This window comes from Cygnus olor, chromosome 5 (genome assembly GCF_009769625.2).
Source record: "Cygnus olor isolate bCygOlo1 chromosome 5, bCygOlo1.pri.v2, whole genome shotgun sequence".
Lineage (NCBI taxonomy): Eukaryota > Metazoa > Chordata > Aves > Anseriformes > Anatidae > Cygnus > Cygnus olor.
This window is the reverse complement of record NC_049173.1, coordinates 34,799,282-34,822,701: the sequence shown is the minus strand read 5'-3', so window position 1 is coordinate 34,822,701 and position 23,420 is coordinate 34,799,282. Positions and strand designations below refer to the sequence as shown.

Here is a 23,420-nt window from a genome sequence, read left to right as displayed (position 1 = left end):
CTTGCTAGGATAATGGACCTCTGTCAGAGGAAGCCAAACCAAACCACTCGGACTCTTTGAGACAGGTGTTCTGACAAGCTTTTTCACAGGTAAGAGGGTTCCAGTCATTTCTGATCAGTTCTTGCGATCTTATGCCACTGAAAACAGCGGCAGCACCTTCTGTTTCTCTGGACTTCACAAAAACCTTACCCACCTTCACTTTTCAGCCACTGCCATTAGAGCTATGTACAAGATGCATTTCCTTCTTAAGATAGGCCTTGGATAACATGCTTTTTGAATTGGTTTTATTATAATGCCTGTTCAAAGTTGAATATCCAAAATTGATGGACTCCAAAACAGGCTGTAACTTGATTCTCCTATTTGAGCTGGTCAGCCATGCTTTTGCAGACCGCAGTAGCTCTGCAGAGGAAGGCAGTGCCAGACAGAGATATTCCCTAGGACTTCTCATCACACAGCGGTTTGTAACACCCAAACAAGCACGTGGGAGTAACTGAGAAGAAATCAAGCATTTCCAAAAAAGCCTGTTTCCAACAACGGAGAAAGATACTCTGTAGCTAGGTGTCTATCTGGAGTAGTTGGAACATAGCAGGTGCCTAGCTGGTAGGGATGCTGCAAGATTTCCCTAAAGAATATAGCACCTAAGATGAGGCAATTTTTACTGGCAGAGTAGCTCAGCTATCCCAACAGAACACAAGATACACACATAAAGGGTACACAGGCCCCAGTCTTTCTGCCTAGAAAACACTCAATGCGACTGAAATATTCATGGCATATATTTTTTATCATAATATAAGTTTTGCTAAATGCAAGCATTTATTTTTACTATCAACAATGTCCATTTTCTTTGCTTTTTTATAAAAGAAGCATTCTGCTGTTTTAGTTTAGTACCCCAGTTTAGAGAGAAACAAATTTTAAACAAGAACATAGGCATGCCTCACAAGGATCTATAATTTGCAGTGTGCCTAAATACAAAGCAGAACTTCTTTAAAGAAGGACGTGGAGTCAGCCATATTTGCTTTTTGTTATCAGCTCCTCGCAGTATTTACTCAGCTACCAGACTACAAGGATTATGGTTAAACACATTCCAGTGCAACTCCCCTCATAGCCCACCCCTACAAATGAAAACCTGGCACCTACAGTGTAGAGCTGAGGCTGCTATCAAAAGCATATTTTCCTGAAGTAATGGGCCTCATGAAACTTTTCTACCAAGTTAGAAGACAATATATTATTCAGCTTAACTCTCACTGCCCTATAAAAACGGAGGCTCATTGAGAAACACAGGCAGCAAGCAGACACGAAGCCTGCAATCATAAGGATCTGCCTTCTCCAACATGCTTTACTTAAGAGACTTGGGGGCAGGAGGAAGTTCTTTAAATTTCCAGCTCTGACCACAAGCATTAGATAAGACATTATCTCTTCACAAGTTGATGCAAATTGTGCGAAGATATTCTACAAGCTTACTGCCATCATCCAGAGCAAAACATTCTAATTCTGATATTAGTTGAGCATGGACAAGAGTTAAATTACTTCTATCACTTGGACAAGAGGAACAAGGAGATAAGGGAAAGGAATGCATGTCTACACAGACTTTTTTCCCCTCCTACTTGCTATGCATTCAAGTTAGCGGCTCCAAAACCCCAGGAAAAGCCTTGAATTGACACTCTTATACAAAACGTTTATGTTAGAGAAGGCCGAGGAAGAGATCAAAGGCAATTTTACAGAACAGTTTAAAACCCCAATTAAGCTATTCCCTGCAGAGGAATGAGTGATATAAGAGGTGCTTTGGGGCTTGTATTAGCATGGTGTCAGACCCATTCAAAGCATGATTGGCTTAGATGTCTTCACTTGGTACATGCACACAAGGCACCTGAAGCGTTTTAGTAGTTTCTTCATCTAACTGGAGTTATACCAACACTCGGTTTCCAGCATAAGCAAGGCACACGTATAAAAGAAAGCAAGTTGCAACCTTGCTCTCCATGTATTTTGAATAGTCTTTTCAGGCTTTCATTTATAAATAAGCACAAGAAAAATATTTGTAAACGCTTTCAAGGTAATAAAAGCTATAGCAGTTAATTTACACAGCTTGAATAAGCTTTTCTCCAGCACAGGCTGCAAAGCAAATCTAATACTTACTAGCTCTAAGAAAAAACAGAAAGTTTACTTCCTTGTTTCATAATAGTCATGGTATATTGAAGTTGTGCTATCCAAAGCACTCAAAACCTTTAAGTACTTTCTGACTTACAGATCTTTATGAATTTATACCAACTGCAAGCCACCAGAATGCCTACAAAAGTGCTTCTTGAGCCACAATTACACCGTCTGCATCTGGAAAGGACATCAAGATACCTACTGTAAACAGAAGTTGTTTTAAACCAGCATTCAGTATAGGAATATTTTTAAAACATCATTACAGCTGGAGACTGTATGCATTTCTTCCATTCCTCTGACCTAATACACTTCAAAACATTTTAATTTTGAAAGGGAGCGATCGTCAGAAGTGACAACTTTTCCTAAACCAGATGGATTTAATTTGCATTAGACCTAAAATTGTTTTGATCACCTGTACTTTCACAAACCCATCCTGAATGGTCACAAAATTCAGCCCTGCATCTCTGGGAGACATGGAGCAGTTCTGTGTCTCCAACAGACCAAAGACCTTTCAGAAGGTGTCAGACATCCATTGCCTTTACCAAATATCATGGATTAATTCCTCATTGTCTACTGGTCCTCTTTATTTGAGCCTAGCCTGCTCTAATCAACACCACAAGGTTTCCTCCCACACTGCTAATTTGAAACTAGAAATTAAGCTTCCCTTCTGAGCACAAAAGGATGATGATTTTAGAGGAGCTATTCCCAAGCCACGAATAAAAACTACTTAAGTCCTATAAAGTGTTCCAGCAAGGCTCCATGCTTAAATCCTCAAGTTGTTTTTCTCCTTGGTATGTAGTGCAAGTTTTTTGCAGTCTGGTATTGCACATAGTAGAATTAAGTGGAAAATTTTCATATATATTATGTCCACATTATTCATTTTTAGCAAGTTGTGGTATGAAAGAATCCTATCCCTCCCATTCCTGAATTCCCATATTTGGTTACCTCTTCATTTCAGGTAAATTACAAATGAATTCTTGTACTTTATCCTTTTAATATAATGCACTATTGAACACACTAAAATATGCTTTCCACTGATATTCTGTCTTTACATATACAAGTACAAAGGAAGAAATATTGAACATCTCCCAGCTGATATATCTAAAACATGACTGAGAGATGCAGCCTCCACCTTCTTGGGGATAACCTCATCAGAAAGGTATGAGCCAGGAGATGACATAACCCTGCTGCTCCAGCAGCTGACGGAGAGCCAGCATCTCCCGAGCTGTAATTTCAGCCATCAGCTCTGATACCGCCTCCGGTGACCAGGGATGCTCTGTCGGCTCCTTCACCGAGAAAGTGAGCTGTTGCCTACCCCATGAGACGATAAATTAAAGAAATGGTATTTTTAGGAAAAACGGCCATTATTTATGAAGTTTCTAGGCCTTGTTGTAAAGATTAAAAACTAGAGAGGTTACAGAGTAGATGGAATTTTTATCGAGGATTTGTTCTGCTGTTGTGCTTTCAGAAATTTCATATCGCCAGCATAGAAGGAAGATTTTTTTTTTTAAAGACACTTCCTTAGACAAACTAAAGGGTTATCCTATGTCTTAGGCTACTGTGCCCACCCAACAGGGAGCGGTGCACAGTCTCGGCAGCAAGACGGAGCCCTCTGTCCCCTCAGGCCCCCAAGCCCAACGAGCAACGCGGCTGCAGCGCTGGGGCCGGCGCTGAGGCAGGAACCGTCCCCGCACGCTTCCTGCTCTCCCTATCGTCTTCCTCAGCGCGGCGCCGACAGCCCGGGCACCGGGCGCTGCTAACGCCGCCGCCCCGCGCTCCGCTCCCCTCCACCGCCCGCGGCTGTGCCCAGAAAAGCGACCGCACTGCCCCAAAACGCGCCCGGAAGAGAGACAGAGCCGGGGACACGAACCTACCGCCGAGCCGAGCCGTACCAAGCCTCGCCCCCCCGGGCCGACCCTTTAAGAGCCCATGTCCCGCGGAAGCGGGAGGCAGCACCGCCCATCAGCCGCGTAATGGAGGTCGCCCTTCCGCCCGGGCACTGCGCCACCACCCCGACTACATTTCCCAGCAGGCACCGCGGGAGATAGAGGAAAGCTTCCCAGCTTGCAGCGCGGCTGCCTCCTCACCGCCCCACTGGCTGCGCTGAGCGCTCGCCCCGCCTCCCCGTGCGCCGCGGGTCTCCGGGGGGCGCCGCGGTGCTGGTGCTGCAGGGCGGCGGCGGCGGCGGCGGCGGCGGCGGCGGGGCCCGGGCGGGTGGGGGCGCTCGGTGCCGGCGGGGATGGGACGGGCGGGCGGGCCGCTGCCCCGCCGGGGGGCGCCGCGGGTGAGTACCGGCACCGGGCACGGCTCCGGGCCTGCCGGGGGAGGTTGCAGGGTGGCGGGGGGTCGGGGCTGCAGGACGTGCAAGTGGTAGCCCGAGGGGAGGCGGCCGTCAGCGGCCGGTGGCCCCGCGGCTGGGCGCGGTCAGCCCCCGGTAGCGGGCTCGGGATGCGGCGGAGCAGAGGAGCGTTAGCAGGCAGCGCTGCGCGTGCGGGCTTAAGCGGAGAGCCGTTCCCAGCGGTGCTCGTGGGTCTGGGCTTTTAAAAGTTTACACGCGCGGCAACCACAGCCTCGCAGTGTTTGTGCTGCGTTTCTGGGGTTGTTCTGTAAGGGCTCGGTTTGTTATTTCTATGGGAGAGGAGGGTTTGTTTTCGTATCGGTGTAAACTTGGTGCTCCGCTGCAGTGGTGTTCCCTTCTCCTTACCTCTCCCTGCGGTACAGCTCTGCCGAGGCTTGTGGGACAGGCAGATGCTGAGGAGTGACCCGCAAGGAGAGGGCTGGGGTGTGACGGGCTTTGTTTGCCGCGGGCGCTCCCGGGGCCGATTGTCTTAGGTCTCCGCTGCCTGTTTCTGGCTGTCTCTCATTGGCTGCCTAATTCAGCCAAGCCTCAGTTACTTCATTAAGCTGATTGACTGCTTTACTGAACTGATAAATCCTAATTTCGTTAAATCCTAATTTCGTTAATAGCTGAGCTTTGAAAGTACCTCCCCGTTAGGACTGCAGTGTTTTGGGGGTAAATATTGCAGGACACTAGGGCCAGTGAAGTTTGGTTTGTAACTTCTTTACCTTAGGAAATTAACTCCATTCCTGACCTGAGAAGAGACTGTGTCTCCTGTTAAAGACAGCTGTATTTTTTCAGTCCTTACTTGGCTTCAACGGAACTGGCAGTAAAAGACAACTGTGTTTGCATCACCATGTATGTTCCATCACAGACTGATTTTTGTATGTAAAGTTTTGTAAATAGATGCTATATATTCTAGCGCTCTCAATTCAAGCAAATAGTTGTTTTTAGCCAAACTGTGTTAGTCTATCACTTGAGTCACTGTGACCAAATTTTAGGTAACTTTTAGCACCTATGACCGAAAACGTCATGTGTTTGAAGAGAGATTAGCCAAACGCATCATAACCTATGCAGGGCTCTGATATTTATTCAGTACAAAGAATAAAATTGTGACGACGACTGTCATATAAATACATACTCAAACTATGTACAGGGATACTAAGATTCCTAGATAATTTCATCTAGATAAAATGAAGACATTTTTCCATTGATTTTCTGCTTTATCTTTTAAAGACAAAGATCATAAAATATCTGGAGACAAATCTAGCTTGATAAAATTCTTCTTAATATCTGACATTTGTCTTCTGTGAACTTTGCCACCACATGGTGACATAAGATTTGAGATGTTACCTGACTTGAGCTGATTATACAAAAATGAGAAAATATAATGCTTTACAAAAATGCTTTTGTTTTATTTAAAATAAAAAAAAGGAAAAAAGTATTGTGTGTTGGGTAAGGGATTTTTTTTTTTCATCTAGACCTAGGCTATTCTACATTTTGATCCCAAATTGATGGAGCCCTGAATATTCATCACTGGAACAAAATGACTGTCTTTCAGAGGTGTGAAAATTTGGACAGAAGCTTGTATTTCTATTGCTGAATCATTGATGACTGCCAGCCTAATGTTTGGGATCCTTAGCTTGAATTTACTTGTCACTAAAGTTCCATATATTGACAAATGACCTGACTACCTTGGTTTGAGTGCCTCAAATCACTCCACAGGGGTTTTTAATGCTGTTGTGACTGTATAAAGAGCCCAGTGAGCAACTAAATACTCTCTAGTGCACAGACCTTTGTTAGGAAGTATGAGTACGTGGTGCGTACACCTTTGTTAGGGAGTCTTGAGTCATTTTGCTAAAGCCAGCTACCTGCTTCTGTGAAACTGCAATAGATAGGACGTGTAAAGCAGTCTGTTTTGATTTGTTTTCTGAGTACCTGTTCTTAACTTCCAGTCTGTGAAAGAGATGTAGTTTGCTCACCTGTGAAGGGTACCATAAGCTCAAATACCTAGGAAAGGGGAAGAAAAACAGAACAACAACAATACAAACCTAATAAAACAGCCAAATGTTGCAGAAATACCAACCACTTGATTTTGTACTTAGTTCTGTCTTTCTTATATGGGTCTGTTAATTGAAGACCTCTTACAAAGCAATATAAGATTATCAGAATAAGCTGACAGGAATTCTTTTGGAAGTCACAGATATATATAACTGAAGTAGGCTGTTTGTCCCAGGTCTTGTGCATCATTGTGTTGCTTCCTATTAAAACTTTGTCTCAATTGGTGTTTGAGGCTATTATGGTAGTAAAAGGCCCCTCTCCAAAGGGCAATGATAGGTGTCTCAGTTGGAGTAGTGTGTCCGGTTTTCCTTAATAGTGTTGTAGGCAATTTGGGAAGAGGAACAGGAATTTTAGTATACTCAGAAAATGAGGTATTTGAGGAAAACACCTGAAGAAACAAAGTTTGTACAAGTCTGGAAAAGAAATGTAAATATAGGAGAAAACAGCAGTTGTCCAGGTGTGTGGTTTTTAAGTCTCTGAAATGACAGTGTACAACAGTGGTTCTGAACAGCTTTCCATTCAGATTAGGGCAGTGTATATTCCTGAATCTTCCAGTGTGATAAGTAAGATAGCAGTAAGGTATTTACTTTCAATGGGAGGTATTACTGTCTCAGTTTACAGCAAGGAAAGCTTAGTTTGGATATTAGGAGATTATTAGCATTGCTTATATATAGGAAATTAGAAAGCCGGTTTGATTGTGATTTAAGGCGTATGTATTCTTCTGGTCTGTAGCCCATTCTTAGCTTTGCTTGTAGTAAAAGTAGTCGTTAATGAAAAGTCTGTGTTCATGCCAGGTGTTCCTGCGTACGTGCTGGTCTGTTGTATAAGGTACTTCTCTATAGTCTCCTTATCTCCAGTATACCTTCCCTGTATATTGTAAAAAAAACCAGCAGTATTCATGAGATCACATACGAGCACTTCCTGCAGATGTCTTTGAGGGTAGTGTAGTTAACTTCATTGCTTTTAACAGGAACTTGGAGAACTTTGATCCATGGAACAACTCTTATCTCCTGGCTCAGTGTCAAAATAGTTGATCGCTTGGCAACTCAGTTACAGCCTTTGCTGTTCAGCAGTGCTGCTTCGGTGCTGAGGGGTCTCCCATGCCCTCCGGCTGCCCTCAGGGACCCTCAGTCGTGAGGATGAAGTTAAATCACAGTGAAGCAGAGAGGAATTAAAGTTTTGCATCTTGTACAAGCATTGTAACTACTGTGCTGCAATGCAGTTATTTCCTTTGCCGTGTTCAAAAAAAATATGACCACAAACTAGTTTGTGTAACGCATGACTCTGTTCATGTGCTAGGGGAAAATAATGCTGTTAGTCATGGGTTAACTATAGTAAGTCTGTAAGTTTTTGGCTGTTGATCAGGCCGGGTTGCAGAGATCAGCATCTCTGCAGGAATGCTAAAATACCTCCCACGTATGCCCAGAAGTAACTGGGCAATTTCCCCAGTTACCTGAAGTAACATTCAAGTAACTGGGGAAAGAGTCTAGCAAGCAGATGCATAGTGAATTCAGGTGCCTCAAGGGCAGTGATTCTGGGAAGGAAAGGTAGTTTATGAATGTTGGTGCTTTATTCCATATAACTTCTGCTTGAGGGGATGAAATTTGACTATAGGCCCTCTTCATTATGGTGATTTACTTGGTTTTGTACAGCAGTCTGTACAAGGGCTTTTGCAGCAGCATGTAGGACAGGGAAATTATTTGATAGTCACAAAAATTTTTCCTTAGGAAAACCTCTCTTTTGCTAGGCTTTAATAAATCATTATTTGGTTATGTTTTTGATTCGCTATGTAGCGTTAGTTGGTTGCAATAGGTGGTTGCATACCACTTTCAGATGTCTGTGGTGTTCTCCAGGTTTTCTTGAGAAGACCAGGCTTCTCAGCAGATGGGCAAAAGAAGTTTTGCTGCTAACCAAACTACCCATGCTCTAGCCTAGCAGCGGTTACTTCAGTGCTTTCTAGGGCCTAAAGGCCCTATCTGTTCCTCATTGTTCTAGACCGGAGGCTTCCTTCCAGGTGGACCTGGTGTCCACCTCTTCCTCCCATCAACCAACAAAAGGTTTTCTGAATGCGCTTTGCAGTGAGTTGCTTCTTTATTCTCTTCACACCTCTCCTGCCTGGCCTGTGGCAGCTGTGGTACTCTCGTGCAGCTCAGCCCAGCCATTTGTGCAACCGGTTGCCTCAGGAGAGAGCTCCCTGATGCAAAAGGACGATGACATCCCCGTGAGGGGCTGAGGAATGTGCTGCTGAAGGGCATCATGCCATGATGAACTTCCAAGCTCCCGTTTTTGTCAGGTGTAAGTCACCGCTGCTGCCTGTAGGGAAACGCAGCGTGTAGGCTGGCTCTTTGTCGGCCCAGCACTGCCCATCTCTGAGGCCTGCTGAGGATTCCTAGGCAGCCGGAATGCCGGGCTGCCCGCCCCGCTCTGGGGCGCTTGTGGCTTTATATAGTCGGTGTTCAGCCACTGATCTGCAGCGGATTTAGCCTTGACATGCATTTTTAATGTATGCTATCCGGTGAGGTTGAATAACTGGAGGCAAATGGATGTTGTAGCAGGAAGTAGTCTAATTCCTTATTTTCTTTGTAGGTTATTTTTACTTGTGAGAAGCATTCTCCAAAAGCTCTAACAGACTTGCTTAAGTTAATTAACGTGTGTGCTGTTTCCAGGCTCTGGGCAGGTGTAGGGTGTGGGCAAATTGCATTTACATCACAGAGTTGTAAAATACATCCATCCCTTTGCTTTAAAACAAGCAAAAATCCCCTACTGATTGGTAACGTTCCTTCAAAATAGGAAGTTGTCGTGACATCTCATTTGTTTTGAAGGCTTGACGTTCTGCTGTTGAGGTTTGCTGCTTCTCCATGGTGGTGGTGGTTCTTGTTGGCAAAATCTTATCTTTGCTTACGCTTGGACTGTGCTTGGTTTTGCATTGGCTCCTTTTCCACTTAATGCCCCCTTAAGAAGTAGTTCTCTGTGCTGTGTGGTAAATTGGTGACTTGAAAAGCACAAACTGGAAAACTTGATAAAGGCCTGAAGGTGTTCAGTATTTAAGTATAGGATTTTTATTTTCTTTAAAAGGGATTTAATTAGACATACATTTGTGCAGGGAAAGCTCTGTTTCTGAAATTTCTCAGCTTGAAAAGTTGTATGATGGACCAGGCCAGCGTACGATGAGGGAAATGCCATTACTGAGTACATGGCTCAGAAAATGTCTGGTTCTTGTTACTGTTACGTAGTGAATGAGGGAATACCTTGAGTTTATGCTGCTTTTTTGGAGTATTTTGTGAAAATGTTTACAGTGAAATTAAAGTACTTCACTGAAGTCAGCCTTGGCTTTTATAGCAGGATTGGTGAGAAAGCGAAGCATGAAGGGAAGTGGTTTATCTCTGTGTAGGCACTAAGTCAAGAGGTGATCTGGAAATAGAACGTGGATTTGTCCTCTCCCAGTCATCGTATATGCATTTTATAGTATCTACAAAATCTCTTTGCTACTGAGCCCTTGCTTCTAAGGGCCTCTCTCTGTGGAGGTGAAAGCTTTGCTTTTCATAGTGACATCCAATAGCATTTGAATTCCATTAGTATTTTTAGTACTCTGTCATAACTAATGCTCAGTTGATTGGGCAGTTAGCCTAAAACTCTTCCTGTAATCGTGTATAGTTACTATATGTTTTAATTAGCCAAAACAGGTGTAATGTTAGTTCTGCTTGTGAAAGCATTTCAATGTGATGTGCTAACTGGTGTCTGCAGGTCGCCATGCTCTACTGGCCTGTTTAGCCTGGTTTGAGTCCCATGCTGCTGTCTTACCCTTGTGCAGAATAAATTCTGTAGGTACTTGAAGTAGTCTTGAGCAAGATCCTAAACACGTATAGGGTATTATTCCACTAAATGACAAAGTAGTGCAAGTGAAGAGTATTGGGGAAGTAGAGCGTGTTTTCATGCAAAATTGGTGCAAGCATTTGCATTCTTTGCTTTTCAGGAGTGGCTTCAAGTTAATCATGTTCAAACAGCTCTCCTGGATTGAGTATGTATCCAAACCTGTTGTGTGTACAGTAATAAATAATTCTCTTAGATCTGTTGCAGCTGCACGGATCTATATGTAAACAGTACATCAATGATGTGCTCTTATATTTGCATAGGTTTTCCAGGAGGTTATTATCTCTGAGGCTGATATCTCGCTTTCTAATCTCCACTCGAACTGAGACAGCAGCTAAAGAAGTTAGCTTCAAAGCTATATGAGTATGTTTACAAACAAGTCATATTTTCTATGGTCTGGAAATAGGATGTGGATAAATGCAAAAGATTTTGTCCTGAAATTTTGTATTTCTGTGCTCTGACCTTCTCTGAAGCCAGGTGCTTTTGCATGCACTTTCTGGTGTTCTGTGAGTTTATATGTATGCCCTATGTGACCTGGAGCGGTGCAGAGTTCTGAGTGATCTTGTGCCTTTGTGGATGCTTTGTCAAAATACATAGCTGTTACTAATGATTCAAGTATATCAGGCACCCATGCGATAAAGCTGGAGAATGCGTATTTAAACACCATCAAGTATTTCAAGAATGGCACCCCAAGAATGCTGGATAGGTAACACAAGATGATTGAATCTGTTATTTTGTTTTAAACATGTTTGTTTTGGTATGGTAATTGGATTTTTTTAGGGAGGAAACTGCTTTCTTATCACTGAAAATTAAAGGACTCTTGCAGCTCTCAGTTGAGGTCCCTTTATGCTGGACATCTGCTGGTGCATACAGGAGTTGTAAGTGGACATGCAAATCCAGAGGAAAGGAGTTATTTGTCCAAGAACCACATTTTGAATTAGAGTGGGTGTGGTTTTGCTTATTCTGTTGCTTACAGTTGGGCAGCAGCACTGAAGGTCAGAGCTGCTTTAATTCTGTGCGCTCTGGATTTGGTGTAAATACAGTTCCTGCTCACAGCTTCTGGTCAGTGCCAGCTTCTGAGGGTTCAGTGTCTCAGAAACAAAAGGTTGATGAATAATTGGGATTCGTTTTGTAGGCTGCATAAGCTGTGCAGGTGAAGGCTTCTGAAGGCTTTTGCAGGTTAAGTTTGGTGCTATTTGCCAAATTAGCTCTGAAGTTGACTAATGTAAAATAGCAAAGCTTGGGATGAATTGCCTTTTTGAGTGGAGATACAAAAATGAATAATAGTATTGGCAGTAGAAAGATACATTTCTTTCTGCTACAAGGTGAGGAAGTGCCTCAGACAAGTCAATCAAAAGTGACTGTAGGACTTGATCATTCCCCATTTTAATGTCTCTTGAGAGAAAGAAAAGGGCAATGACTATGTCCTGTTACTTATGCAGATGCAGCCACCTTCCTATTTTAACCTAGACATATGGGTACCTCTAATTTAATTGCTCTCCTTATGAACTAAACAAAATTATTAAAAATAATAGTTTAACCTGCTGATACTTCACTTGCATATATGCACGTTTTCTGTGGATCAGTGTTAAAATGTTTATTAAAAACTTTGCACCAGAATATAGTAGTTTTGTACCTTTGGGAACAAATAATGAAAATATATAGCCTTTACTAATGTTTCAAATAAATGATGTGTCCATGTGATAAAGCTAGAGAATATATTTAAAACACTTTTGGGTATTTCAATATACACACGTGTAATTCTTACGGAGATCAAGAAGAAAAATACTGAATTTAAATCACTTAAGGTTTTATTTTACAGTGAATAAATTGACTGATAAAACATGAAGACTGGCAGTCTTGGTTGTCATGAATAGCCTTCATTTCATTTTCTTAGGTCCTTATAGATCTTCATGGATTTTCTTACTTGAGTTGTCGTGTGTAGTGTAATAAAAACGTGCGTTCATCCTGCTTGGTTTCTTCAATTCCTTACCTCCCTCTCATCATGCTAGCTGGAAAGTTTTTTGTTAATCTGATTTGAGTATCTGTGAGCAATCCTACAGGTTTTTGCTTGCTTGTAGTATGAGTGTCATGTGTTGGAGGACAATGGGAAAAAAAGTGAAAGCAAGGGAAATCTACCTTTTTTTTTTTAAGAGCAATTTAGAGGAATACTCAAAACTGTCTCATCTTTCCTGAAGAATGTTGAGTATGTGTGAGAGGTGTGTATTCTCTTAAAAGATCTCTGCACAGATGTTTTCATGAATAGTAGCGCTTACTGAAACCAATTAAAGAAAAATCAAAGTCTGAATGTTGGTTCTTCTTAAATTATTTGCAGGTATAGGATAAGACCTTTCCAGAATAATAAGCATGGTTCGAGAACGAAAATGCATATTATGTCACATTGTGTACAGCTCAAAAAAGGTAAATAATAATTTACATCTAACATCAGTAGATACTATTACTAAATGTGTGTAAGTAGTACTTCCATTTTAAAATTGTGGGAACTCTTAAGGTTTTTTTCCTGTATCAGGAATGTATTGATCTAGATCTATCACAAATCAAGTAGTACATTTATATGTGCTTTAGAGCATCTTTTTGAAATGAGCTGTGCAGGATCCTTGATTTTGAATGCAAAAAACATTGAGGGCTTTGAGTTTTTTTTACTATTGTTGTATCAAGTTAATAAAGTGAATCACTCAAAAACCTATTCAGCTATAAGCTGTGGTGTGTTAAGAATACCATCTAATACACTTTTTTCCTTTTGGACTTTTATCTTGGTTCCATATGGATGCGAATGTGGAATTATACAGCATAACGTTTTCATTAATGTTGCCATTTAGTATATGTCTTCTGTTTACTGGATATCATGCAAAGCCTGCACTAAAGCTCAGTGTTGTTTTTTTTTTGATTTTCATATATTACTTAGCCACCTGGCACATGAATATTTTGCAAATGCCAATGTATTAATTCACACAACTCTTGAGGGCTGAAGATGTTGCTTTCCCTTTGCAGATGGGAATTTAAGGACTGAGGAGGATAATGATTAGTACCTGTTCTTTGAAGATTTCTAAACGTTTTGGCTCAAGCACCAAGAGAAAGTGAAGTCTTCCAAACTGTTTTATTTCCCTGAATTATGAACTTTCTCCTCCAGCAGCTGTCCTTCATTCCCAATTAATTACACTACCACTGTAGTTTGTGGATCAAGGTTCCTGTAAACAACAAACTGACTTAGGTTCATTTCACTTTCTGAAGTGCAGCTAGCAGAGTAAAATAGTATTTGATGATGAAATTGCATCTGTGTCAATACAAATACAGAGAGACTACTGAGATTGCACAGGAAAACAGTATTTTAATTGCTGTGCTGCTGGGGAGGTGGTATCAATGAGACTTTTAACAAAAATGATCGACAGTTACTTTGTCAAAAATCAGTGTAATAATTTTTGCTACATACGCTCCTTTCTCCTGGAATTTTGCACACTTTTTGAATTGTAATGACTCCAGTGTGTCCTTCTGCTGAGAAGGTAACACTATATGACTTCTAAGAGTGTGACTACTTGCACTTTCATGGTAATAGAAACAGGAAAAGCAACTGCTACAGCCCTACAGGAGCAGGGTATGCCTTCCTGCAAGGCAGGAGAGTTTTCACAAGTGAGCTTTTCGAATGCAATACACCATTTTGTTCTGCTATGACCATTTCTACTTTTCTTTCTCCTGGTTGAAGGAAATGGAAGAACACATGAGAAGCATGCTTCACCACAGAGAACTTGAAAACCTGAAGGGAAGGTATGAGAACAATCTTGAATCCGTCCTCGTGGTGCAGTTTGTTTTATACTCTGGAAGAACTCGTGCAATTTCCCATACAAGCTGAATTGCATAGTTTATTTATGTATCACTCATTTGCATGCTTTATGATAAAGCTGGCAATTACCATACTCTCTGAATGTCTAAAACTTGGGAGGCTTGCTAACTGAAACAAATGATATGAAAAAATGTTCTCCTGCATTTCTTGGACTGTAATGAAATAATAAACAAAACAAAACCCAACTGACCAAACAGAAATGTGTTTTTTAGTTCTTGGCTGTTTCATCTTTGGCTTCTTGGAAGCACTAGAATTTTGCCTTTAGCAGAATTATGAACACTGGTATTTTCCTTTTAAAATCATCTTTAAAAGTTTAAAATGATGCAGAAATAATTGTTGATCTTCTAAACCTCTGTAAGAAGTCTGACATCTTGGATGTAAAGGCTTTATCTGTGCGTGTGAAAGCCTCTTTCTCTGCCACTCTGGTCCAGTTGTTTAATTAATGGAGCTAGCCAGGGTGGATGGTGGCTTCCATGGATTTAGTTATAGCCATTGGAAAGCAGGCGGAGGGCTTTCAGGAGTATTAAAATATCATCCTGATAATACGGAATCAGGGTGCAATCAGAGTGCACTTGAAAGTGCATTCAGTTGCTTTTCAGCTTTTGAGGTAGCCAGAGATCAGATGGTCTGCGCTTAAATATTTGACTTACAGACAATAGTCATAGGCAATAGTCATAACTTATGGTCATCATGCACCACAGATATCATATGAAAATAGCACATCTATTTTCAACACCTTTTAAAGGAACAAGAAGTGATTTTCTTTCAACTCTTAGGTGTTGGAAATCCATTATATTAGGACATCTGTCTTAAATCCAAGGAAGGTAAATTGTAGACTGCATCTGTTCACGTTAGTTCTCGGTTCACTAGCTGTTATTCTCTTTTTTTTTTTTCCTGCAAAATGGGAGCAGCTGCTGTTGCTCCAGGCCACTTTTTTAAAGAATTAACTGTTGAACAAAAGCAGACTGAAACTAAGACTGGTTCATATTATGTTAGATGCTAATGTCAACATAGTTAAGCTTTGTCAGTTTGAATTCTAGTAAAACTCCTAAACTGCTTTATTTTATAATGCATTAAGACTAGCAAAAGTTAGATATCTATTTGTCTTCGGTAATATTTTGTGTGCAAAGCATATGTGTAGCTGCAAAAAAAGAGTCCACATTTGGAGTGCAGGATTGGGTTACATACATAGTGCAGCTGAATACATGTGCTTGAGCAAGCTGTATAATATTTTATGCTACTCTTCCATGTAATTGCTAATTATTGCTGTAGTTCATCTAAATTAACAACCTGCTGTGTTTCTACTTTAAGTCCTCCAGAAAATCTGTAGAATAGGAATATGCACACTTAAATCTGCTAGCATTTACAATAGTTGCAATGAAATGAAAAAAAAAAAACCAAACCTGTATTGCAGGACAGTCAAGGCATTGCAAGGCATCCTACTTCTAACGTACTTTTAGTCTGCAGCAAGTTTCTGTCATCTCTGATGCACAAAGACTGCAGCTAGGATTGGAGCTCTGCAGTTTCAACTACTCTGTAAATTTTATGCTGTATAGGTAAAAATACATTGTTTACCTCAAGCTGCATATTCACTGTTAGTGAACTGTTAACCAGTTTCTACTTCCACCTAGTATTTGATTAACTTGTCTGAGGTTCCATGACAGGTTAGTAAAGTGGGAAAAGACCTTCTGCCTTCAGAATCTCTACTATCAGTCTGTCTTTAGACAGAGCCTATGATCTATCAAAATATTAAAACAGATGGTAAAGAAAATTAAGTAATCTTTTCCTCTTGAACTTAAAGTTGTTTCAGTGAGAATCAGAAAAGTTGCCCAGATTTCCAATTTATAAAGTTGTTGTTTTGTCACACTGAGGAAATGTATGAAACATCATCTTGGCAGCTATTTCATTTTTTCAAATAAAACTTGCTTTGGATTAAAGCGGGAGGGCATAAAAACAACAACTTGCTTGCTTTCCACTGCCGTTTTTTCCTTACAGTTGCCATCCATTGCTTAACCCTTTGTCTTTTCTTCAGAGTTCAGCTGCTTATTTAGAAAGAAATAATAATAATAAATAGAAAACCTAGATCATCCTGCTTTCATTTCTGCTATGGCCCCACACAACAGGGTCTTGTGAGCTAGGAACATTCTGAAATGTGCCTGGGATCAGGCACATCATACTCATCAGTATCTGTACTGTTGAGAGTGAAAAGAATTTGTTCTCTTTCTGAACAGCTGGGAAGTGTTTGCTCAGAAACCAGAATATCCTCAGCACTAAAAGCTTAAGTAGGACTTCTGGTCAGCTAACTTGTAGAGTATTTCTAATCTAGACTTTTTTCAGACAATGATCCTGACATTAGGGTAGCTACAGGGACAGAAAGTGATGGGATTACAGCTTAAAATTTCACATACCTTGGTATCTTATTTCTGGTTTTCTGAATCAGTATTTTTCTAGTTTATGACAAATTTATGAAGGTGACACTAATTTTTAGAAGTCATGTATGTCCACAGTAGCTTGCAAGTTATTGATGATTCTTGGCTTCCTATTTCCTTCAGACTGAAATAAAATTAAACTTGTTTCATCAGAATTACATTTTCATAATAGAAATTTAATGTTAAGGTAACTGTCTACATCCCTTCTTTTACAGGAATGCATAGAAGAAATTTGTTCTCAAAAAGGATTTATGGACTTGATTTTTTACCGTGCAATAACAGCCTTGCTCTCTTCTCCTGTGCCTCTCTCCTTCCCATTTCAGTTTGATAGAAGTTTTTAGGAGCTTTACAGCCTTGTAAAGCAAGATGCCTGTGTTTTACGTTTTCTACTTGGAATGCAACAGTCTCATAAGGGTGGTTACATTGTGTGACAGAAGATAATACCATCCAAGTGTATTATATCAGCATCTTACTACCTTCAAATTTAGCATCCAGCTAGAAGTCACTTTTTTTAGATTTCCTGTAGGGAAGAGGTAAAGGAGGTGCATATATTGGTTCTTGCTTTTGTCCTTCTAAAGTTAACTTGGTAATCTCAAGGGCTAGAATAAATTTTCTGGAACTTTTCCTCTTCTTGAGGTCTTATTCCCTATGATATGTAATGGAAACTGGATGTCAAATACAAAGCTTTAGTAAGCTTCTTTGGAAAAAAAAAAAAAATGAAATAATGCTCTTGTATGAAGGACATCGAGTCTGCCATCTGAAGTACGCATGCAGAAAAATAAAGCTCTGGGATGTTGTCATACTGAGAATACTTTTTTCTTGTTTATTTCTATCTGCTTCTGGTCTTCTTTTTGAACAGCTATGACTGTGTGGTGTTTCAGAGGAGATGAAGCTCTGACCTTTAAGGTTGGGAAATGTGTAGACAAGATCAGTGTGTGTGTGGTGGGAATGCACCCAATTACAGCTGATATTAGTGGGAATGGGGGAAGGAAAAAAGTGAAAGAAATCATATTTCCCATTAGTGTAACCATCCAAGCTCTCAGACAATTCTTCTTTACTTGAAGTAGGTGTGCATGGAGGGAAAGAAGTGTGGGTATGGGTTGTGTTTTTTTGTTTTGATTATAGAGTTGTAATACTTACCCCCCTTGAGTCTCTTCTTTCCAGACTATGGAGTGGTCCAAGAGCACAGCTTAGTAACAAGTCACGCCAGTTAGAAGTGAGAGAAACAAGTTCTTTGTCTTTAAGCCAGTTATAAACTCACTGGCTTTGTCCAAATACAGTGGAAACATTGCATGTATTTAGTCTGTAAGTGAGAATGATAGAAATTTTATGAAAGAATTGATACGTGGGCCTTAAGAAGGAATTGGAGTGTTCTCAAAAAACTGTTTAGTATCCCTGAGGTATGTTTCTTGTTGAAGTGTCCTTCTGACTTACGTGGGGCATTATGGAAAGAGAGCACCTTTTTCAGCAAGAAACCAGCTTACAATCTGCAATTTGTCTTCTGTGCTGACCGAAGTTAAAAACAAAACTTACTAGCAATGCATAGCTGGGTCATTTATGATTGCAAAGAGCATTCTTCCAATGCATTAGTAAAATTCACTAATTGTATATGGTTATCTTCATTGGGTTAATGAGACAGCCTGAATTATGATATACAGAATCTAGGCTTTGACTGTTCTTGGTGAGTGTTAAGTGTACAAAATGAAGTACACCTCTCCAAACACAGGGTAAATCTGTAAGCTGCTGACTTTGTAATTGAAATTTATCCAAATGTTTCATCTGGAATCAGGCAGCAACATGAAAAAATTAATTGTAAAAGTATAATTTTTATGAATTAGTTTTTATTTAAATTTAAATTAATTTTTAAATTAAAAACAACCTCCCCTCTGATTATGCGTGAATGACTTAATTGGTTAAATATCTCAACCATGATAGGAGGAAAAACAACTGTAGCAAAAATAAAACATTGCTTTTAGTATTTAACTGCAGATACTCCGTTAAGCACTCCAGTAAGGATAGTGGCCTAATATTTTGAGTGAAGCTTTTTATCGTCTTATTTTTTTTTCTCTAAAAACTATGGATTTATGAGTTACTTTTTCATTTATGGATCCTGGTTTCTTGACTCCAGTCAGGAAGTTTGTGTTGGTACTATAAAGCTACTGCTACAAGACTTCAGTCTCAAGTGTGCCATTGAGATATGTAGATCTGCCTTTATGAATTAAATGACAGAGTTGTAGAAAGCATTGTAGAGGCAGGCAGTGAGTCCTGACTTGGTTTCACTGGGTTGTCTGCAGTGCATTATGCTTTTTTCTGACTTTTTTTAAACTGGTGAACATACTTCCCTTGTTTAGGTGTATTATTAAAAAACTATTTCCTTAACTGGATTATCAGTTGGATTTGTCAGAACAAATAAGGTATTTTTAGAAATCTGAATTTCTTTATTAAAAAAAAAAAAGTTGTAACCTTAGTTCAGTATTCGCTGAAGTATGAGTGAAACCATTTGTCTGACACAGCTGTCAACTTCCTCCAGCTGAAATAATTACTGTATTTTTAAGATATGTCCTCTAAAGTGGAAAGCAGACCTCATGCACATTTGAACCAAATAAAGTACAGTGAACTGAAGACACCCTCCCATCACTTGCTGTGCTCTGGAGTCTTTGGATTCCAGGCAGCAGTCTCAGCTGTCCCAGTTTAGGTTGTGCTCTATTAGGATTGGCTGTATCCACGTACTGCCTCCTCCTTTTTCTAAATTTCACTGGGGGAAGGCTCAAGGCAAAGATTAAATGTAGAAGCTGTCACCAGGCTTCCCCAGTGCAGCTGGCACCATGGATGGGCTTCAGAGCAGCTCCTGCTAGCTCTGTAAGCCTTCCATTCTGCCTCCTCGCTCACTCTGTTTCCTCTGAAAAGATTTTGAGTACAACAATTCAAGAAGAATTCCTCCTACCAGTTAACACAGCTTTATTACCAAGTCTTCTACCTCTTGATTGTTGGAAAAAAATCTATTAAAACTTACCATCAAAAAATAGACCTTGAATGAAAAAGCCAAAGAATTCCAGTACCTTAAATATACTGAGCAAAACCTAGTTGCCTTGAACGCAAACTTTTGGCTAAAGACAGGCACATTCAGAGGAAACAAAGTAAGACCAGAGATAATCTACCATGCCTGTTGGCAGAATTGAAAGTCCACCCTCTGCCTCTCTTCCTAGGGACAGCAACCATGAGTGCCAGGTGTGCAGGGTGACAGTGGTGGGCTTGTCAGCATATGCCAAGCACATCTCCAGCCAGCTGCACAAAGACAATGTTGATGCCCATGATAAAGCAGAAGAGAAAGAGGAGGCAGAAGAAGAATACCTTGACAAAGAACTCATTCAACTAATCAAGCAAAGGAAGGAACGGAACCGGTGAGTTTTCATTTTTTCTTTTAAGTGTAGCATTATAGGAGTGCATTTGGTATAGTTGTGATATGCTCCTAAGGACTAGATGCTCATGAAATGTAAACTGCATGCAGCCAGTATACTTGTTATGAGAGCAGTCCAGGAGAACTGCGTGGAGATTATAATTTCAGTATGTAAACATGATTCTCCTAAATGTTCTATTGATCCACTGTTTGTAGGAAGTACAAGTATTCTCCATTATAGATTAAAAACAAAACAAAAAAAACAGTTATGCTGTGCTCAAGTCCCAAATGTGGAATCTTGTGCTTTGAGAGGTCTAATGCTGTTATTTTAATATTTGATACGCATTTTAACTGAAGGATTCAGTAAATGTGACAATGCTGGTATTGTCATCTGGGCGGTAGGAGCATGGTTCTGTAGGAACCTGGCCTTTTCAAAACTGTTGCTGAACATGCTTCATTATAAACCTTTAATTTGTCTATTTCTTAAGTGAATTGGATTGTTAGTGTCACATTGAAATCCCATAATCCTTGAATGAAATTTCGTTCGCGTTTTACCTTCCTGCTTACTATCAGCTAAAGATAATTCTAGTAGCTGGCTGTGTAACAGAAGGCTGCAGAGAGTAACAAGTACTACTTTTTGTCTTGCATGTGACTCTCCAAGTGTGCATTGCTAGCAATATGTTCCAACTGGGAATATATTGTTTCAATAGATTTACAGCATGACAAAGGTATTAAAGAGCCACATGATTTTTGAAAGAAGATCTTGCTTGCTTATGGCTGGAAATTTCAATTAGTGTCTCAAAATGCACAAAGCTAAGGAGATTGTTTAGTTTTGAAGCCATTCTGCCATACTAGGGTATCGTGGTTGCTGCATGGTGGACATGTTTTCATATCGGTTGGTGTAGGTAGTAACAACATCATTTTTCTTAGTTCCGTGGTAAAAAGAGTAATGCTTGTCAGTACAGTGGTATTTTGAGGCAACTAAAATCTTATAAAATCTCTGTTGGATGCAGGTTTGGAAAAAAAAAGTACATCGCTAAATTTACTAATACAGCAAAATTGTTTCCATTAGATCATAATCTAGTTGAGCCAACTTCTAGAACCAAAGGTATCACTGATGCATCATTTCTTTGAATTATTGTCTTAAATTTCGCTTTATCTCATGCAGTAGCCCATTTTTCATTAGACAGTAATTCTTTGTGTGTCTTTTAGCAAAACTGGAATATGTCGAAATCCTAGAAGTTAGTACAATGTAAATTTTCAGTTTACTGATACCGGTAAATCTGTTCCCATTAGCAGACAGAGTGGTGTGAAAGCTTTCTGACTTGCTTAACAAGGGACTTAGAGCGCTGTTTCTGTAATCAGCTTTTGAAACGCTTATATTAAAAATTCCTCATTTTATAGAATAAATGCTTAGAATATTTAGATTGCTGATCCTGGGAATAGCTGTCAGTGTTAAGGTAGCATTTATCTTTAAATGTACATGTGATAATTTACCACGTGTTCATGACAGACTGCCAAGTGTAAGTATTATCCAAAGGGCAGTAGATAGTGCTTCTGGGAGGCTCTTACAGATTTGTCATTGCATGCTGTGGACTGTTTGTCTGTTAGTTAAAACAAGACAAAATATTTTTTGTATCAGAGGCGCAACTTCTGTGGATGCTCCAAATCCATGTTTTTATTTAAGCTTAATAAACTGACACATGATCTCAATTGTTTTCTCTGATAAGTAGAATAACTGCTTTTCTCAGCCTAGCTTTCCTATTTTGTATCAATTCACACTAGTTATGCTATCTAGTACCAACAGAGTAGTCTTCAAGAAAAGGAAATCTGACTAATTTTTTTCTTCTTTCTATCAAGATTACTCAAATTGCAAAGATTATACAATAGAAGGAAGCTTTCTTTTTGTTTGTTCTCTTAGTCCAATACCTAGTAAATAGAAAGGAATGTTCTCTTCTGACTTAAATAGAAATAATGAAGAACTAGTCTATTGAACTGTCCCTGCATCAAATCACTTGTTCTTGTAAGAGCAATTTTGAAATATCAGGTTTAAGTAAAGGTACAACACTAGTCTTGATAGTAAAACACTACAGAACCCTGAACAGTAAAGCAGCTAAATAAGTGGTCTCCGTTTCTTCTTATATAAAACATTCTCTTCCTACTGCAAGTTAAATGGATGGGGCTTTTGTAGCATTGGATTTTAGTTGGGATAGCATCAGAATTTATCTATTTACTTATAGCATCAGTTTTTGTCTGAAATGTTTTGTAGGCAAGCTGAAGCATGCTGTGCAAACCAAGAATTAGAATGTGATGATAGGAGATCACAGAGAAGGCGAGAAGAAAGAGCTGCATACAAAGAAAGAGAAGCTTATGATCAGTCTTCGTGGCATCATCATAATGCATCACAAAGAGACTGGAAATGGGAAAAGGATGATTATATTAGTCCTAGACAAGGAAAATTTTCACACTCTCAGAGGAACCTTAATATAAACAGGCATCCAGGTGGCCCAAGGGGACGCTCTGGGTGGCACCAAAATGTTTCAGGAAGCCCTTCAAATCGGCATAACTATGGGAATTCTGGAAGTGTTTGGCATCCAAGTGGGCGAGGAGGAGCAACATTAAATTGGCATCACAGTGGCAGGGGGAGAAATTCTACTTGGCACTCAGAAGGAACGGGTAATTTTTCTAGCTGGAATTCCAAGAGTTATGGAGGAAACTGGAAGTCCAATCCTCATGGTGCAAATAGCTGGAAATTTGGAAGCTCTGGAGATGCATATTCATTAGAGCCAATTAAATATAATAAGGAAAGATATACGTGGCAGTGGCAGGAGAAGGACGTTATCGATGTTCTACCATACAGAGATCGAAGTAATAGGACTGACTCACTTGATTTACTAGTGATAAACTTCCAAGTGAGGGGGCATTGGATTTTGGTACTTCCAAGCAACCAGAAAACAAAATTTCAAGAAACAATGGAAAAAGTGGGAGTCCTTCCAGAGATAGAATACATCGCTGGACCCCCTACCCATCCCAGAAAGCTGCAGAGCAGCAACCATGGTCTGAAGAGAATGTTTCTAAAACTCCAGGTAAAATGGATTCTGTGTTTATACCTTTTACTGAAACATCAAGTAAGGGAAAAACTTGTGAAGCCAGCGTGAGCCTCCCAAAACTTAAAAAATGGGAAGCATCTTCCCATTCTAATGTAACCCCAGATTGCCTTGATTCTTGCAAGGTAGTGAAGGACTGTGCCAGTGATGAAAAACCTGACAAAGATGATGGCAGAAGTAGTAGGATGCCATTGCTGAAATCTCCTCTTCT

The 23,420-nt window shown here is 40.1% G+C and overlaps 2 protein-coding genes across 5 annotated transcripts in view; one reads left to right on the top strand and one right to left on the bottom strand.

Annotated features, from left to right (window-relative positions):
- The window catches only part of SNAP23 (synaptosome associated protein 23), an 18,699-nt gene extending 14,460 nt beyond the window's left edge, over positions 1 to 4,239 (bottom strand). The window contains exon 1 of one of the 4 annotated variants that reach the window (XM_040557355.1): positions 4,019 to 4,239. The gene's annotated coding sequence lies outside the window, so the exon portion shown is untranslated. The remainder of the gene's footprint in view (positions 1 to 4,018) is intronic. The other 3 variants (XM_040557356.1, XM_040557354.1, XM_040557353.1) reach the window with 3 other exon arrangements.
- Positions 4,156 to 23,311, top strand: LOC121070336 (zinc finger protein 106-like). Its single transcript, XM_040557347.1, has 5 exons — positions 4,156 to 4,432; positions 12,753 to 12,838; positions 14,139 to 14,200; positions 19,912 to 20,106; positions 22,372 to 23,311. Exons 2-5 carry the CDS (start codon positions 12,785 to 12,787, stop codon positions 23,258 to 23,260), a joined length of 1,200 nt encoding a protein of 399 aa, XP_040413281.1. The 5' UTR covers positions 4,156 to 4,432; positions 12,753 to 12,784; the 3' UTR covers positions 23,261 to 23,311.
- The last annotated feature ends 109 nt before the right edge of the window (positions 23,312 to 23,420 follow it).

Excerpts from the sequence above, each read along its gene's own strand:
- LOC121070336 (XM_040557347.1), top strand. The coding sequence starts at position 12,785 with ATGGTTCGAGAACGAAAATGCATATTATGTCACATTGTGTACAGCTCA. Across the intron at positions 12,839-14,138 it reads TTGTGTACAGCTCAAAAAAG|GAAATGGAAGAACACATGAG; the intron begins GTAAATAATAAT and ends TCCTGGTTGAAG. Across the intron at positions 14,201-19,911 it reads CTTGAAAACCTGAAGGGAAG|GGACAGCAACCATGAGTGCC; the intron begins GTATGAGAACAA and ends CTCTCTTCCTAG.